This window comes from Oncorhynchus gorbuscha, linkage group LG05 (genome assembly GCF_021184085.1).
Source record: "Oncorhynchus gorbuscha isolate QuinsamMale2020 ecotype Even-year linkage group LG05, OgorEven_v1.0, whole genome shotgun sequence".
Lineage (NCBI taxonomy): Eukaryota > Metazoa > Chordata > Actinopteri > Salmoniformes > Salmonidae > Oncorhynchus > Oncorhynchus gorbuscha.
This window is the reverse complement of record NC_060177.1, coordinates 75,408,485-75,428,448: the sequence shown is the minus strand read 5'-3', so window position 1 is coordinate 75,428,448 and position 19,964 is coordinate 75,408,485. Positions and strand designations below refer to the sequence as shown.

The window sequence follows — 19,964 nt, the reverse complement described above, 5'->3', positions numbered from 1 at the left end:
GAATATTTAGACTTATGGATGCCACACGTTAGATAAAATACGGAACGGTTCCGTATTTCACCAAAATAATAAACGTCTTGTTTTCTAAATGATAGTTTCCTGATTCGACCATATTAATGACCTACGGCTCGTATTTCTGTGTGTAATTATGTTATAACTAAGTCTATGATTTGATAGAGCAGTCTGACTGAGCGATGGTAGGCACCAGCAGGCTCATAAGCATTCATTCAAAGAGCAATTTTGTGCATTTTGCCCGCAGCTCTTCGCAAGCACAGCGCTGTTTATGACTTCAAGCCTATCAACTCCCGAGATTAGGCTGGTGTAACCGATGTGAAATGGCTAGCTAGTTAGCGGGGTGCGCGCTAATAGCGTTTCAAACGTCACTCGCTCTGAGACTTGGAGTAGTTATTCCCCTTGCTCTGCATGGGTAACGCTGCTTCGACGGTGGCTGTGGGTGGCTGTTGTGTTCCTGGTTCGAGCCCAGGTAGGAGCGAGGAGAGGGACGGAAGCTATACTGTTACAATGGCAATACTAAAGTGCCTATAAGAACATCCAATAGTCAAAGGTATATGAAATACAAATGGTATAGAGAGAAATAGTCCTATAATTCATATAATAACTACAACCTACAACTTCTTACCTGGGAATATTGAAGATTCATGTTAAAAGGAACCACCAGCTTTCATATGTTCTCATGTTCTGAGCAAGGAACTTAAACTGTGCCATAGCTTTCTTACATGGCACATATTGCACTTTTACTTTCTTCTCCAACACTTTGTTTTTGCATTATGTAAACCAAATGAAACATGTTTCATTATTTATTTGAGGCTAAATTGATTGTATTGACGTATTATATTAAGTTTAAATAACTGTTCATTCAGTATTTTTGTAATTGTCATTATTACAAATAAATGTAAAAAATCAATTTAAAAAAGGCCGATTTATCGGCCTCGCCTTTTTTTGGTCCTCCAATAATCGGTATTGGCGTTGAAAAATCATAATAGGTCGACCTCTAGTCCATAGTCCCATTTGGGACATATTGCTAGTGTCTTTAACGGCCAGCTGTATGGAAGAGAGAGCTTCTGTCAGTAAGAGTTCTCATCCCCTCTATTCTTCTACCTTATTTAGTGACAGCATAGTGACAGCATGCTGACCAAGTATTTCCAATAGAGAACTAACAATTCCATATAGGACTCTACAGTGGGATAGAATAGTGAATGTATACACATTAATTGCATGAAACAAATAGTAAGTTAATACATACACACCTGTCTAATCTTGTGTGTGTGTGTGTGTGTGTGTGTGTGTGTGTGTGTGTGTGTGTGTGTGTGTGTGTGTGTGTGTGTGTGTGTGTGTGTGTGTGTGTGTGTGTGTGTGTGTGTGTGTGTGTGTGTGTGTGTGTGTGTGTGTGTGTGTGTGTGTGTGTGTGTGTGTGTGTGTGTGTGTGTGTGTGTGTTCTTATTCCAGGTCTGAAACGTAGCTATACGTGTGAAGTCTGCAATGTCACACTCAACTCTGTGGCACAGTACCATGCACATCTGCAGGGCTCAAAGCACCAAAACAAGTGAGTCTTCTCCTCTGTGTACTGCAGCTAAACAGACAATGTCACACTTTGTTTTCTCCTTGTCTGATGGTGAGTTTCCAGCATGTAAATTGTATTGCGTTTGGTTTACGTTTATGTATGCTATGCCATTGAAATTCAATTGGCACTTTCAAGGAGGGTTTTTACATTTTGCATCAGCTGAGACCGAGTGAGCAAAACATCAGAGAGGAGGAGTGAAAGTCTCTCTGCTGGCTTTGGGCATCTTTGGATATTTTTCCACTTATGTTCAATCTCATTGAAAGCAGTTAATTTTTGAGCAGAAATGTGTCTAATTGAGACATTTTTTGACTTCTTTCACATTGCTGCTGCTAATTGGTGGCCATGCCGTGGTGCCTGCAGGAGCAAAACGCAGATCAACAAGTGCTTGTTCTACTATAGACACAACACCCCGAGCCCAGGCTAGCGCCACCAGGCCGTGCTCATCAGAGTGAACAAACAACTTCGGCTAATACACAACCATAATGCACACACAACCATCTAACTCAAACATCTAGTGCTAATACACAACCAACACACAAAACTAACAGTAAGTCTTCTAACTCAAGCGGGCCATGCTGAAACATGATCAACACCCAGTGTTCAGAGTCAAACATACAGCTTGTGTCCTGAAACAGTATGTAGGGTCGGTATGCAGAGACAGAATGGATATGTAGGGAGGGCAGTCAGAGGATGACCTGGTATTGGGCCCAACTCAGCACAGCCTGGCCAGTTGGTGTGAATTGATGGGCTTTTTCATGGTGCGTGTCCTTGAAAGAATTCCCCCTGTCGGACCCTCTCTGCCCGTACGTGTCCACAGGGATGCAGGCATCAAGAGACATGACACTTTAGCCCTGCACCTTAGTCACGCTCCACTGCCTCATTGGTGCTAGTGGCTTTCCACACAGGCAGATCCACCCACCCCAGTAGGCCAAAGCAACTTCTCTTTCCTCTCGTTCTCTCGCTCTGGGTGTATTTAGGTCAGTGCTTTATGCCAGTTTACCCAGATAGAATAGCGATCCGGTGCATGTGACAATAACATTCTCTCTCTCTCCAGAAAGGGCAGATATGTCATTGTTGTCTGTTGTCCTATATACAGCCAGACAAATAGAAGATGGCAGTTAATATGAAAGCAGTGGTGCGTTTGATGATTTGGATGATATAGGTACTTTTCATTTGATGGAATGACTTCACAGTGAAGGGTTAGGCTACAGTAAACACTCATCAACAGTTTGGCAGTCATTTGTCTGAATACTATTTACACTGAAAAAAAATGATGCACTATAAATTGCATGAGGTCATGTTAGGTAAGGGTCATATTGACCTCCCCAGTCTCATCACAAATTGATACCAGCTAGCCAAGATTCACGAACTCAGCATAGCTAACTTGAACCAAGTCCAAGAACTTCAGAGAGGAAATTCTATTTTGACTGAGGGTGGGGGACAAATTACCCCTTCACAATATGCTTACTAATGAGATGTGTGATCAATACTACACGAACAAGCCTGCTACAACCGTACAAAACCTGGATGCTTAAATACTTAAACCCATGCCAGTGCTGCTGGCATCTGAAGCAGAAAGTATGCCACAAATCAAGATCGTCCTTTCATTTACTAACTCAATTTGGCTGTCTGACATGTTTCTCTTTTTGCTTTCCAAGTATTCTTCACAGTCAGTCACTTCATTTGAGCACACCGTAGCACTGTAACAGTCAGTCGTTGTCCTGCACTTCATTTGAGCACACAGTAGCAATGTACCTGTTTGTGTCTCAAATGGCACCCTATTACCTATATAGTGCACTCCTTTTCATTTGTCCTTCCTTGTTACGACATAAGGAGTCTTTTAGGAGGGGCTAAGGCTGCTGGTCCAGGCTGCTGTGACAGAAATAGCCTGCTGGCTTTGTGAGCTGACTAAGCTCCCATCTCCTCCCCAGTCTCAAGGTCTGACTGAGTGATAGGGGTTTATGCTGATTACAGCAGACTGACTGGAGTGCACTGACAGGGATTCTAGACGTGGAGGTCGGCTGGCTGGTCAGTGTGAACTAAGGAGAAACTGGAGAGGGAACCCGTTTGACCTCTAGTTCAGGACAGGCGAGGAGGGAGGAGGAGGAGGCACTGCAGCTCTCTCTTTCTCTTCTATCACTGGAGGTTAAGAACCATGTGACAGTGCAGTAGCCGATCTCATACTTACACATTACTTGAGTTTATTGTTAAATGTTCTGCTAAGTAAGATGCCGACATCTCTGGAAATGACCTAGTGTTGGACCATGTGAACAAGCTTAGCCTATATTTAGATTTCACATTTGAGTCATTTAGCAGATACTCTTATCCAGAGTGACTTTTAGGAGCTATTAGGGTTAAGTGCCTTGCTCAAGGGCATACCGGCAGATGTTTCACCTAGTAGGCTCGGAGATTCGAACCAGTGACCTTTCGGGTACTGGCCCTATACTCAGCTACTTGAGGATTAGTGGGTCCCCCGTGGGGCGGTTGAGCTAACGTAGGCTAATGTGATTGTAAGCATGAGGTTGTAAGTAACAAGAACATTCCCCAGGACAGAGACAGATCTGATGTGTCAGAAGGCTTAAATTATTGTTAATCAAACTGCACTGTCCAATTTACACTAGCTATTACAGTGAAATAATACCATGCTATTGTTTGAGGAGAGTGCACAGTAGTGCACAGTTTTCAACTTGAAAAGTTATTAATAAACAAATTAGGCACATTTGGGCAGTCTTGATACAAAGTTTTGAACAGAAATGCAAAGGTTCATTGGATCAGTCTAAAACTTTGCACATACACTGCTGCCATCTCGTGGCCAATATCTAAATTGCACCTCGGCTGGAATAATACATTATGGCCTTTCTCTTGCATTTCAACGATAGTACCTTTTTCTCTAACGGTTGTTTTTTTACTTTGTATTATCTTTTACGATAACTAATGTGTTATTCTCCAACATTCATTTCACATTTCCACAAACTTCAACATGTTTCCTTTCAAATGGTACCAAGAAAATGCATATCCTTACTCCAGGGCCTGAGGTACAGGCAGTTAGATTTGGTTATGTCATTTTAGGCAAAACACATTTTTTAAAGGGGCCTACCTGCCGCCTCTAGATGTGGGTTAACAGAGCCTGAGATGGGCTTTCCTATGTGTAATGTCATCATCCACTGCAAGAGATCGAGACACAGGAGCAGCCGGGCTCTGAAATAAGAGCCTGGGTCACAACATGCATTTTCATGATCAAACGTGAAGAGGGGAAGGTAACGAGGCCGGTGGGAGCAGTACGAGGCGAGGCGGGGGCACGTTGTGTGATCGAGACCAGTCCCGCCGCTCTTCCACTATTGATAGGTCAAGCAGACAGCCTCATTACCATGCAGTCACCGATCCCTCGCCCAACTATCTCCATTCCCTGCTGCTCGCCTGCACTCTTCTCTACCCTCCCTCCCAGCCTCCCTAACCCTCCCCCCACACTAACACATACTAATGGTGTGCAGAAAGACATTAGCCACTGCGTTCTCTCACTCCCAGTTGCCATGTCTGAGACTGGAGCGAATGAGAGGATGACTCTGTCAGGTTGGATGTTGTCGCAGTGATTTGTTATTGCTGCTCTTGTTTCCCGTGTGTGGAAACAACCCGCCCCCCAAAAAAGAAATGATGATGATGTGCAAGTAGAGAGTAGAGATACTGGGTGCAAAAGAGCAAGAGGGTAAGTAATGATATGGGGATGAGGTAGTCGGGTGTGCTATTTGCAGATTGGCTGTGTACAGGTACAGTGATTGATTGACTCTTTGTAGAGCACCTGGTTAAAATTGTACATAAGATAATTTTTAAAACTCTGTAAATGGTTAAACTAGGGAGAAATGTGTACATAATCAACCTAAATTGAAATGTTGATTTACAGTATGTGGACAGTATGTGTTTCTACATTATACCCTGATGAAGACAGCAGTCTGTCAAAACGTTGGTTATTAGGTTATTAAATTATTGCATCTGAGCTCCTAGAGTGTGCAACTCTCCTTTTCTTTACCAAGTTAGTAAATTACACAGCCTCATGTTTTGACCACATCGCATTGAGGGTAATTACACATCCTTTTACCTCCCCTAGTCAAAATATCCCATAGGATTAGGGATTTTTCCAATAGGACTGGCTCAAAAATCTGATAGGATTGAATCAATCCCATATTGTGGTTTGACAGTTGACAGTTTACTGGTCTTTCATTTGGATTGCAGTTCAACATAAATGTTCAGGTGTCTGTGCCATATTTAGCTGTGTCAAGAAAAAAACTACAAATTAGATTATTTAAGATCTGAAAGGAATGTTATGTTCAACCCTCAGCAACCCTCCCAGCCCCAGAGTCAATCAAAGACTGCTGTAGCACCCGAACCGGTCCAGCGTAGATGGACCGACATAGTAGTACAAGATCTAGATTCTTGCAAACATCCTGAATGTGGACAGTATGTGTTAGATTAAACAACCTCATGTTTTGACCACATCAAATTGAGGGTAATTACACATCCTTTAAATTTTGTATTCTTTTTACCTCAGATGAGTTATTATTATTATACATCTTAAATTGTAATCACAAATTGCAATGACACAATTGAATACTTAAAACAGATCAATATCACTGGTTTTGTACCATTGATTTTGTCATACGCACCAGCAGTTTTAGGACTTCTTACAATCATTTTCAAACTCAAATGGCAAGGAAAATTCGGGGTGCTCTCTGTATAAAAGTCACTTACCTAATATGTAATTTACTAACTTGGTAAAGAAAAGGAGAGTTTCACACTCTAGGAGCTCAGATGCAATAATTTAATAACCTTACACAAATGCATAGATTTGAGAGTCAAACTATCACTCAAAAAACAGCCAACTGTTGTACGTGTTGATATCCTATGGCAAGTCGTGATTCGTTGGAAGTTAAGTGTTTTTTTCTCCTTCCACGTTTCGGCAGCCTCACAAAACTTCTGACATTCTAGAATTTAGATGGCTGTCTTCAGCAACTTCTCTTTAACCAGTGATATGTGACTTCATCTCAGATTCCCTGTGGCTTTGAATAGTGTTCATTTAAACAGTGCACACACACCAAACATTTACCCCCCGCTCTATCGATTTCAACTTGATATCAATATGAGTGATTGACAAATAAGTGCTGTGTTTCTCTTTACATTTTGGTGACCCCCAAATCAAAACACATTTACTTCAAAATGCAGCTGGTTGTCTTTAGACGGTTTTCCTCTAAGTGCTGAAAATATTTCCAGTTTCCATGTGGTTTAAGAGTTGTGTTAGTTTCAACAGCACATACAACCGGATTTCCCCCTTATCAATAGGAGTTTTTAATTTTTTTATTTATTTAACCTTTATTTAACCAGGTAGGCTAGTTGAGAACAAGTTCTCATTTGCAACTGCGACCTGGCCAAGATAAAGCATAGCAGTGTGAACAGACAGCACAGAGTTACACATGGAGTAAACAATAAACAAGTCAATAACACAGTAGAAAAAAGAGAGTCTATATACATTGTGTGCAAAAGGCATGAGGAGGTAGACAAATAATTACAATTTTGCAGATTAACACTGGAGTGATAAATGATCAGATGGTCGTGTACAGGTAGAGATATTGTTGTGCAAAAGAGCAGAAAAGTAAATAAATATAAACAGTATGGGGATGAGGTAGGTAAAATTACCGATAGACTATGTACAGCTACAGCGATCGGTTAGCTGCAAAGATAGCAGATGTTTGAAGTTGGTGAGGGAGATAAAAGTCTCCAACTTCAGCGATTTTTGCAATTCGTTCCAGTCACAGGCAGCAGAGAACTGGAACAGTTAGTGATTAATTGCCACTTGTCAAAACAGGGTTTTTGGTGCATATGCAGTTTATAAGGGGATCATTTAAAAAATATATAAGTACTATGATTACTATTGTGGCAAATGTATATGTAGGTAGTGCATTTTATGTTTAGGTTTTTAATATAATCCCAAACTGTATTGATTATTTATTTGGACACTTCAAAACAGTGTTTTGACTTCGGGCTATTTATCAACGGGAAGAAGCAACATCATCATTTTCACCTTATGTTTTAGGAATATAAATGGAACTTTCAACTTGAATGTCCATTTATATTCTACTTATTTAGGTAAAAACTGTTGAATGAGTCCAACAACTCATGGTTGATGATCTACCAGAAACATACTGGCACATACTGTATATTTAGCAAAAACCAACAATATAAACATTTCTCATCTGCTATAACTATACAGTGACTTAAACATTATATACAAATGGCTACAATTTAGCGAACTAACGTTAGTCAGCTGATTAGCAAATTGTGGCTAACAGTAGTTTCTTAGCTAGCATAAAAACGTGCATAAAATGCTGCCCAAAGATTAAAATATGACAAACTTAATCAGGAAACATAAGGAAATACTGTACTCACACAGTGAAGGATATAACAGTTAGAATCTCTGTTTTCTAACATTATTATGCTGTGCCCAGCCACAGGCAGCGAGCTGAACTTGGTAGTCAATTAATACTCCAAGCTTGTGCTCTCTCTTCGTCCGCCCACGTGTTCTCGCACACCCGAGAGCGTCTGGTCAGCGGGGTGGTGGCACCGGGATCCTCATCTCTCCCAAGTGGTCATTCTCTCTTTCTCCCCTTACCCATCTGTCTATCGCCTCCTTTGAATTCCATGCTGTCACAGTTACTAGCCCTTTCAAGCTTAACATCCTTATCATTTATCGCCCTCCAGGTTCCCTCGGAGAGTTCATCAATGAGCTTGATGCCTTGATAAGCTCCTTTCCTGAGGACGGCTCACCTCTCACAGTTCTGGGCATTTTAACCTCCCCACGTCTACCTTTGACTCTTTCCTCTCTGCCTCCTTCTTTCCACTCCTCTTTCCTCTTTTGACCTCACCCTCTCACCTTCCCCCCTACTCACAAGGCAGGCAATACGCTCGACCTCATCTTTACTAGATGCTGTTCTTCCACTAACCTCATTGCAACTCCCCTCCAAGTCTCCGACCACTGCCTTGTATCCTTTTCCCTCTCGCTCTCATCCAACACCTCCCACACTGCCCCTACTACCATGGTATCGCCCTCGTCCCAACCTTCTCCATTCCCCCCCGCTGCTCTCTCCTCTTCCATCCTATCATCTCTTCCTCCGCTCAAACCTTCTCCCACCTATCTCCTGATTCTGCCTCCTCAACCCTCCTCTCCTCCCTCTCTGCATCCCTTGACTCTGTCTATGTCCCCTATCCTCCAGGCCGGTTTCCCGGTCCTCCCCCCCCAAAAAGCTCCGTGGCTCGATGACTCATTGCGAGCTCACAGAACAGGGCTCCGGGCAGCCGAGCGGAAATGGAGGAAAATTGCCTCCCTGCGGACCTGGCATCCTTTCACTCCCTCCTCTCTACATTTTCCTCCTCTGTCTCTGCTGCTAAAGCCACTTTCTACCATGCTAAATTCCAAGCATCTGCCTCTAACCCTAGGAAGCTGTTTGCCACCTTCTCCTCCCTCCTGAATCCTCCGCCCCCTCCCCCCTCCTCCCTCTCTGAGATTTCGTCAACCATTTTGAAAAGAAGGTTTCTACGACATCCGATCCTCGTTTGCTAAGTCAAACGACACCGCTGGTTCTGCTCACACTTACCCTGTGCTCTGACCTCTTTCTCCCTCTCTCTCCAGATGAAATCTCAGCCTCTTTTTGACGGCCGGCCGCCCAACAACCTGCCCGCTTGACCCTATCCCCTCCTCTCTTCTCCAGACCATTTCCGGAGACCTTTCCCTTACCTCACCTCGCTCATCAACTCATCCCTGACCGCTGGTTTGACGTCCCTTCCGTCTTCAAGAGAGTTCGAGATTGCACCCCATTCTGAAAAAAAACTACACTTAGATTATTTAAGATCCCTCCGATGTCAATGTGTTAGATTAAACAGACCACATCAAATTGAGGGTATCCCCTTTAAATTTTTTTTTTTACTTTTATTATTATTATACATCTCACAAATTGCAATGACACAATTATACTTAAAACAGATCAATATCAATTACATTATTATTATACCAAAACTCTTGAACGTGCCGTCCTTGGCCAGCTCTCCCGGTATCTCTCTCTGAATGACCTTTTAATGATCCAAATCAGTCAGGTTTCAAGACTAGTCATTCAACTGAGACTGCTCTCCTCTGTATCACGGAGGCGCTGATTGCTAAAGCTAACTCTTTCTCCTCTGCTCTCATCCTTCTAGATCTATCGGCTGCCTTCGATACTGTGAACCATCAGATCCTCCTCTCCACCCTCTCCGAGTTGGGCATCATTTAAACAGTGCACCCACGCTTGGATTGCGTCCTACCTGACAGGTCGCTCCTACCAGGTGGCGTGGCAAATAATCTGTCTCCTCACCACGCGCTCTCACCACTGGTGTCCCCCAGGGCTCTGTTCTTGGCCCTCTCCTATTCTCGCTATACACCAAGTCACTTGGCTCTGTCATAACCTCACATGGTCTCTCTTATCATTGCTATGCAGACGACACACAATTAATCTTCTCCTTTCCCCTTCTGATGACCAGGTGGCGAATCGCATCTCTGCATGTCTGGCAGACATATCAGTGTGGATGACGGATCACCACCTCAAGCTGAACCTCGGCAAGACGGAGCTGCTCTTCCTCCCGGGGAAGGACTGCCCGTTCCATGATCTCAGTCATCACGGTTGACAACTCCATTGTGTCCTCCTCCCAGAGCGCCAAGAACCTTGGCGTGATCCTGGACCACACCCTGTCGTTCTCAACCAACATCAATAAATATGGCCCGTTCCTGGATAGGTTCATGCTCTACAACATCCTCAGAGTACAGACCCTGCCTCACACAGGAAGCGATGTTTGCAGGTCCTAATCCAGGCACTTGTCATCTCCCGTCTGGATTACTGCAACTCGCTGTTGGCTGGGCTCCCTGCCTGTGCCATTAAACCCCTTCAACTCATCCAGAACGCCGCAGCCCGTCTGGTGTTCAACCTTCCCAAGTTCTCTCACGTCACCCCGCTCCTCCGTTCTCTCCACTGGCTTCAAGTTGAAGCTCGCATCCGCTACAAGACCATGGTGCTTGCCTACGGAGCTGTGAGGGGAACAGTGTTTTGACCTCAGTACCTCCAGGCTCTGATCAGGCCCTACACCCAAACAAGGGCACTGCATTCATCCACCTCTGGCCTGCTCGCCTCCCTACCACTGAGGAAGTACAGCTCCCGCTCAGCCCAGTCAAAACTGTTCGCTGCCCTGGCCCCCAATGGTGGAACAAACTCCCTCATAACGCCAGGACAGCGGAGTCAATCACCACCTTCCGGAGACACCTGAAACCCCACCTCTTTAAGGAATACCTAGGATAGGATAAGTAATCCCTCTCAAACCCCCAAAGTTTTAGATGCACTATTGTTAAGTGACTGTCCCACTGGATGTCATAAGGTGAATGCACCAATTTGTAAGTCGCTCTGGATAAGAGCGTCTGCTAAATGACTTAAATGTAAATGTAAATGTAATGACGTCACCAGTCACTCTTAAAGGGACAGGTTTTCTTACAAGTGAATAAAACCGGAAATGAATATAGAACTGTTGTTTCCGATCAACGAAAATGAACAAAATATAATCAACAAAATATAATTTAATGGATTAAATTTGAAAAATGTATAATAGGATTCTGTTTGGGGTGACAAAATCCTATATGATTGCATGAATCATATAGGGTCCAATAGGATTACTTTTTATTTACATTAGAAAATTAGGATTCTGATAGAGGTAACATAAAATTGTGAGAATCCTATATGATTCTGTTGGAAAAATCACTAATCCTATTGGATTTTTTTTACTAAGGAAACTTTTGTTCCCTTGTTATTCCTTTGTCTTAGAAAATAAATAGTATTTCTCCACTCCCAAGAACAGTGCAAAAATAAAGGTATTGTATTGACTTGTTATATGACTTGTCAAACAATAGAGGCTATATCCTCTTTCATAGAATATTTCATTTTCTTATAGCCGATATATGATAGGAAAAGTCACATTCGCTGATGATGCCGAGCACAAGCACCCCCAAGTTATGAAGGCTTACATGTGTCTTCTATTATGGTCTCAGCTTGGCATTATTAACGTCAATCAAGACCGTTCAGTCACGATAAAAAGGTATTGCTACACAGACGTACAGAGGTGTAGAATGTGTGAAATGCAGTTGTGTCTCTTTGTATATGAAAGGTCAGTCCCATTATTTTGTTGCCTTACAACCTGGAATTAAAATGCATTTTTGGCGAGTTTGTATCATTTGATTTACACAACATGCCCGCCACTTTGAAGATGCAAAATATTTTTCTTGTGAAACAAACAAGAAATAAGACAAAACAACAGAAAACCTGAGTGAGCATCAACCCCCCCACCCAAAAAAAGCCAATACTTTGTTGAGCCACCTTTTGCAGCAATAACAGCTGCAAGTCTCTTGAGGTATGTCTCTATAAGCTTGGCAAATCTATCCACTGGGATTTTTCCCCATTCTTCAAGGAAAAACTGCTCCAGCTCCTTCAAGTTGGGTAGGTTCCGCTGGTCATACCACAGATTCTCAATTGGATTGAGGTCTGGACTTTGACTAGGCCATTCCAAGACATTTAAATGTTCCCCATTAAACCACTCGAGTGTTGCTTTAGCAGTATGCTTAGGGTCATTGTCCTGCTGGAAGGTGAACCTCCGTCCCAGTTTCAAATCTCTGGAAGACTGAAACAAGTTTCCCTCAAGAATTTCCCCGTATTCAGTAACATCCATCAATTCTTCAATTCGGAACAGTTTCCCAGTCCCTGCTGATGAAAAACATCCCCACAGCATGATGCTGCCACTACCATGCTTCACTGTGGTCTTGGTGATCTCAGGGTGATGAGGTGTTGGGTTTGTGCGAGACATGGCATTTTCCTTGATGGCTAAAAAAACTCACATTTTTGTCTCACCTGACCAGAGTACCTACTTCCATATGTTTGGGGAGTGTCCCACATGCCTCTTGGCGAACACCAAATGGGTTTGCTTATGTCTTTGCTTATCTCTTATCTATTTGCTTATCTATTTTTGCTTATCACCAAACGGGTGATAAGTTTCCACAACTTGTTTGACCTGTTTGGAGAGCTCATTGGTCTTCATGGTGCCTCCGGCTTGGTGGTGTTGCAGACCTGGGGCCTTTCAGAACAGGTGTATATACACTGAGATCATGTGACAGATCAAATCCACCTTTTTGCAATCTAATTATGTGACGTCTGAGGGTAATTGGTTGCACCAGATCTAATTTAGGGGCTTCATAGCAAAGGGATTGAATACATATGCACCCACCACTTTTCAGATTTTTTCTTTATTGAAACAAGTTATGTTTTTCATTGCACTTCACAAATTTGGATTATTTTGTGTATGTCCATTACATGAAATCCAAATAAAAATCTATTTAAATTACAGGTTGCAATGCAAGAAAATAGGAAAAACGCCAAGGAGGTGAATACTTTTGCAAGGCACTATATCTCTCTCTGCTGGCCCCTCTCCCTCTCTATGCCCCCCTCTCTCTCTCTCTTCACCTCTCTTTCTCAATACCCCCCCACCTTCTCTCTCTCCCCTCTCTCCTCTCTCCCCCTTCCTCTCTCTCTCTCTCTCTAGCATGTCAGTCAGTAGAGGATTGCCCAGGAAAGAACTCCCCATGAGACATAATGCTGTGTGCCACAATTCCCCCAACACTTAGACAAATCCCCCAACACCTGCTCCTCAAATCCTTCATGCACACACAATCATATTCACAAAAATATTCACAACCATATTCACAAGAGGGATAACAGCAGCTCTGTGTCTTCAAAGCAAAAAGGCAAATTAATCTAGTTTAACGTTACATCTGATTACAATGCAACAGCAACATATTTCTGTCTGTTCAAAGGTTTATTGGCTGGGGGAATGGATATGCTGGTTGCAAGCATCAGGCATCATTGCAGGAATATTTTCAGACTGGCAGTGCAACTGTAGTGTAGTTTCAGCACTGGTAAAATAGGGTGGTAAAATGTGAGCAGTAGGATATTTGTTTGGACCGGAGCAGACAACAGACTCTGTCTCAATGGTAGCATAAACAACCATATGGAAAATCCTGGAGAGAACACTTTACCAACATAAATCTGGCCACTGTATCGAGCTGCAGCTTAGTGGCTGCGGTAACGCCTAGAGGGGAGGCAGAGGCAATTGATTCTGAAAGTGGCTGTCTGAGGCTGATGCTGATGGCTGCTTCCAGCACTGTGAAGTAGAGTAGTGACTTTGGGTTTGTTTTTTATGAAGGTGTTGGATTTCTAAAATATTGACCAACTACAATGCATTGTGTGCTGGAGCAGAAAAAGCTTGAGCACCAGTGGGAAGAGGAGGAGGAGGAGGAGGAGGAGGAGGAGGAGGAGGAGGAGGAGGAGGAGGAGGAGGAGGAGGAGGAGGAGGAGGAGGAGGAGGAGGAGGAGGAGGAGGAGGAGGAGGAGGGATGTTTAATTTCCAAGCCCATCTTTCTCCAGTGATCATCCCCTGTGTGATGGCTTCATGATTTATAATAATGCTCAGTGGAGGCTCTGCTGAGGCCCTTCCACTCTGGCACCGCCCGGCCTTGGTGAGATGCACCGATTAGATGCTCAGTGGAGGGAAGTTTAGAAAGCGCTTTACGGGTCTGTAGAAGGTAGATATCAACAAACAGGCGGGGGCAGCTTGAAAGCAAACCATCAAACAGGAGAGATTGCAGCACAAAGGAGGAAACAGGCAAAGCCACAGAGACAGTCGACAGTCCAATCGGCGGGCGTTTCTCTTATATGATAGAGCCTAATTTCCTCATTCGTTGACTTCTTAATTAATTCCTAATGCGCATTGGGAGAGAGATAGCTAGGGGCCCGGTATTGGCTACAGAATAGACACATTGTCAATCCCAAATTACATGCGTCTGTACCAGCTCACCTGCTAATCCAAGCTGACATTCTTTCTCTCCAAGCTTTATCTTTCCATCACTCTATTGTTTGGTTTAAGTCATCAGCAATATTTCAGATTGAAAAGATCACTCCATGATGAGCACACTAGACCGACACATGAGAGAGAACTCAGGCCTCTGAGGCTAGCTTTTCAACTATGTATCTTCAACGTGCTTTTGGTCTGACATTCAGTGCCACCAGCTTCCACGACAGACACACGTCTTCTTTACATGACGTCCGGCACGTCCCCTGTGATGTCCCACAGAAAGACATTACCACAAATACACCTGAGGAGAAACATGGCCAAGAACACATTAAGAATGTGTGTGAATGAATACAATGCAGACAATGGATGGGTTTATGAATATACCACTTAAAATTGTGTAAGGAATATTTATTTTACAGCATTTAGTATGATGATAACTTGCCGGTATACTGTACAAATCTGGAGGACTGCTGCTGTTATGTAGATTGAAATAGTCTTGGACAGGCAACTCGTTCTTACATAGCAACACAACCAGGAGTATCATAAGCTGCAACATAGAAAGAAGAAGGGAGGCATTTTATCACAAAGGGAGAATTAACTTCAAAGGGACTGAAAATGTCCATGTGGATATAGGCATGGAGATAAATAATTCATGGATAATTCCTCCACCAGAGTAATGTGCTGACCGAGTTTGTCACACACTGTATGAATACATAAGTTGTGTGTTTGCAATCACGTGTTTAAGGTCTCTGCATTCAGATGGTGTGGTTTCTATTTGCCGTTGCACAAAGTGAAACTATGTAACTTACACTCGCTTCACGGTAAATTAATCATAAGGCAGTTTGCCTTGAGAGGGAAAATAGAGGAGGCTTGATACTGCTGCTGGAAAATGTATCTTTCCTGTGTCTGACTGACTTGAAGGCTACGGTAGTAGAGAGGGGGGACGGAGAGGTGGAAGAGGTAGAAGGTGGGGTGGGCAGAGAGGGGGAAGAGGGTGAAGGAGAGGGTGAGGGTAGTGGAAAAGGTGAAGGAGAGGGGGAAGGTGAGGGGAATGGAAAAGGTGAAGGAGAGGGGAAAGGAGAGGGTGGGGTGGGCGGAGATGTGGAAGAGGGCAAAGGAGAGGGTGTGGGGAGGGGAGGGGAAAGGGTGATGTGAGTGGAGAGAGGGAGGGTGAAGGAGAGGGTGGGGTGGGGGGAGAGGGAAAGGGGAGGGTGTGGGGAGGGGAAAGGGTGATGTGAGTGGAGAGAGGGAGGGGAGTGAAGAGGGTGAAGGAGAGGATGAGGTGGGGGAGAGGGAAAGGGAAAGGGGAGCTGGAGTCTGTGCAGACATTCTCAACGCTGTTCTAAAAGTATGTCCTGCTGTCAGTCTTGGGCGGATGCATCTTTAAGAGCTGTCATTTAGATGGAAAGGAAGGCAGTCAGCAGCAACAGCAGTGTGCTTGTTAGAGGGTGGCAGGCAACCCTATAGTAGATGTTGCCACTAACAATGTAGGACCCTTTTCAGACTCATCACAGAGTGGCCTTGCTTGGCTGAGCTTTTCTCAACCACTTACAGAAATGCTGTGCTCGAGAAGAAATGATCAAATAAACAAAATTATTTAAGGATGGTACTTGGATTAGATTTTCAGCTGCAGGGACAGCAGAGTTTGAAAATGAGACTTGGTTAAAATGTGTTCTCTTGGTTAACTTGGCTTGCTACTGTTATAAACATCTATCTCTGCTGCCCTTTTGGTTGCAATGCCTCATTCAGTTGTCTCATTGTTGTGGCCTGTAATCATCTAGTTAATTAGACCAATTGAACTATGCTCCTTAGACCTCTGGAAAAATATTAAGTGTTGTACCAACCAGTGTGCAACCACCTGAGATCAGAATACATTAGTACTGAGTCCAAAGTAGGGACAACTATAATGTCTGAACATCAGGTGAAAAATCAAGAAATACCTGCATGGTTTCAGATGCACACATTGTTTATTGAGTGCAGCATTGTCCTTTGTACCACAAACGAACACATGAAAATCTCTGGATTTGGGTACACTGCATTTGAACTGAACAGTGGGTGAAACAGTCAATTCAAATTTATCATTTAGCCTACAAAATTATGGCTGCATGTTTTCCTGAATGTGTTGTAATTAGTCAGGTTTTATAGTGATGCAAAGTAGCTGAAGAGGCTTCATTCATATGAGTGAAAAAGGCTCTGTCTATCTAGAGTCCCTCTAATGAAAACAAAATGCTAAATACGTCTTTGAGTGGAATAAATTCAGCTCTGCTGGTGTGCTGAGAATGTGTTCATTTTCCTCCATTTGATGGAACTGCTTGCTTTCTCCAAAGGGAGGCCTCGTCTCAAGGTTGTTTTATTTCTCAACTTTACTCAGTGAATGTTGCGTTAATCTTACTCTTACTCTATAATCCCCCACCTTCCCTCTGCTTTCATTATTCTGTGTTTGTGCATGTGTGTGTGTGTACATGCACTTGTGTGTTTGCATGCACTTTCCGTGAGTGCTTCTGTGTGTGTGTGTGTGTGTGTGTGTGTGTGTGTGTGTGTGTGTGTGTGTGTGTGTGTGTGTGTGTGTGTGTGTGTGTGTGTGTGTGTGTGTGTGTGTGTGTGTGTGTGTGTGTGTGTGTGTGTGTGTGTGTGTGTGTGTGTGTGTGTAGTCTAAGGTCTATGCAAGTCTGATACATTGGCCTTTATGGCGGACTGATTCAGAACTAATGTGGGCCCTGCTCTGCTGCTCTGGCCACATCCTCTAGGGACTACATCAACAGGATGGGGACTATCTCAGCAGGGTGGGGACTAACTCATGGGGACCAACTCAGCAGGATGTGGACTACCTTATGGGACTACCACATGGGGACTAATTCAGCAGGATGAGTACTCCTTCATGGGGACTAACTCAGCAGGATGGGGACTAACTCATGGGGACTACCTCATATGGGACTAACTCAGCAGGATGTTCATTTTACAATCTAAACAGTGATTACTCTCTCTGCTAAGATTACCTGGAGGTAACATAGAAACCCCAGACTAAATGCAAGTCAGGGAATCAATTACTTGAACAAATAATGCTTGTAGATTAACTACTGTTAATGTGACGGGACTTACAGTGCATGAACTGTTACAGGAATTATATTCCTGTATGTTTTAATACCCAATTAAAATTAAACACTCTGTCAATTCCTAAGAATTTGTAAGACTCTTGTTTGCATAAAATGGACAGAGACCAGTCTCAAAATTAATCAGCAATGTTTATTCTCGAGACTACTGAACATGATACAGTTTACCACAGGTTATAAACTGAAAATGACGTCATTAGTTTTCTAACTGTCCCGTCTCTTCTTCACCCTGGTACAAAGGCTGTATAGTTCTCAAGCCTTCCCACATCGCCTCTCCTAATTTAGATAATTTATGATCCGAGCCAAGGTCTGCCTGTGTAGATAAGCATTCTAGCCAGTCTAGCGATAAGTTCATTCATTTCTACCAAGGAACAGACAGTCATTGTTCTAATTCTTGATTATATTTACACACATTATATTCAGTACTAGGATTAAAAGGAAATGCATACATATACAGTAACATAATAGTATTCTGATTCGTCAGTCCTGATTGAAATGTATACATAATTAGTCATTATTGATTAAAAAAAATCCCTTAAAATGAACCAATGGGGGTTAAGAATTCTGTTGTAGTACTGTTTTGGTAGTCTATTGGCTCAAAATAAGCTTTGATATACAGTCCCAGTCAAACGTTTTTGGACACACCTACTCATTCCAGGGTTTTTCGTTATTTTACTATTTTCTACATTGTAGAATAGTAGTGAAGACATCAACATTATGAAATAACACATGTGGAATCATGTAGTAACCAAAAAAGTGTTAAACAATCTAAATATATTTTAGATTTTAGATTCTTCAAAGCAGCCACACTTTGCATTTGTGACAGCTTTGCACACTCTTGGCATCCTTGAATGTAAGGTAGCCTGGCGGGTAGGCGATTTGGCCCAGTAACCTTTCTGGATCGAATGCCTGAGCAGACAAGGTACAAATCTGTCGATCGCCCCTGAGGCAGTTAACCCCCAACAACAACTATTCCCCAGGCACCAATGACGTTCATGTTAATTAAGGCAGGCCCCCGCACCTCTCAGAGGGGTTGGATTAAATGTGATAGACATATTTCAGTTGAAAGCATTCAGTTGTACAACTGACTAGGTATCCTCCTTTCCAACCCCCTCTTTTTCTCTGCTGTAGACTATCATATCAGATGTGGAATGGTCGTCATGCTTTGAAAAATGTCATACCATATTAAGTGAGAGGTCCTTTAAGATGATTTCTCTTAGACAGGGAAAGAACAGGGAGAGGCATCTCTGACAGTGATGGTGTGTTGATAAACCATTCGATAAGGCCTTTAGTCAATGTTGCGATGTCCTGGATATGCTATAAAACCTGGCATTCCTCTTAAATCAACACACAAGTGGGATTAGATGTTGGCTACTCTAAGTGTCATCAGTGAGCTCCGAGGGCCTTGTTGAGGACATGAAAAACGAGCGCATAAAGTCAAGTGGTGCGTGACGTACGGGAGACAGAGATGAGAAAGTGTCCTGAGGAGGGTTTTGTATCCAGTCTAGATGAGACGAGGCTGTTTAGACCTCATACTTTAACTACCCTCTGCTGCTGGTTGTGATGGTCTCCTTATTGTGGGAACTTTATTGTTGATCTTATCAGGATAATTTCCTTTTTACCTGGTTTATTTTATTGGTTGAGATATAATTTACTTTTGTGGTCTCATGACAATAACTTCTCTCCCTTTCCCTCCCTCTCTCTCTTGTTCTCTCCCTCTCTGTGTCTTTCTTTCTCCTGCAGCCTGAAGAATCAGATATGTGTCCAGTGAATCTTGAAGAACAAAATAAACCATTGGATTGATGTCAGACAAGCTGTGGTCAGCTTGCCCTGCTTTTTCTGCCTCTGCTCTGCTTTCTCTCTCTACCACACACACACACACACACACACACACACACACACACACACACACACACACACACACACACACACACACACACACACACACACACACACACACACACACACACACACACACACACACACACACACACACACACACACACACACACACACACACACACACACACACACACACACACACACACACACACACACACACTTTCTCTCTCTCTGTCTCTCTCTATGTCTCTCTCCATGGCCCTGCTGGCATACAGTAGGAGAACAAGGGGTTTTGTAATGCTCCATCTCCACAGCATCTCTCTCACCTGTCAACGTAAAGCTTCTGCAGAACTCTTCTCATTTTGGCCGTGTGATCATCAACATTCAACACTAACAGATTTTCAGTATGTTTAAAGACAATGGTCCAACAGCATAAAAGTTGATCGGAAAAAGGGACGGTCCCCTCAATGCATGAT

The 19,964-nt window shown here is 43.2% G+C and overlaps 1 protein-coding gene across 1 annotated transcript in view; it reads left to right on the top strand.

Annotated features, from left to right (window-relative positions):
* The window catches only part of LOC124035256 (zinc finger matrin-type protein 4-like), a 210,957-nt gene extending 191,398 nt beyond the window's left edge, over positions 1–19,559 (top strand). The window contains exons 6-7 of the mRNA XM_046348701.1: positions 1,468–1,564; positions 19,390–19,559. Coding sequence (XP_046204657.1) covers positions 1,468–1,564; positions 19,390–19,417 — 125 coding nt within the window. The 3' untranslated portion in view covers positions 19,418–19,559. The remainder of the gene's footprint in view (positions 1–1,467; positions 1,565–19,389) is intronic.
* The last annotated feature ends 405 nt before the right edge of the window (positions 19,560–19,964 follow it).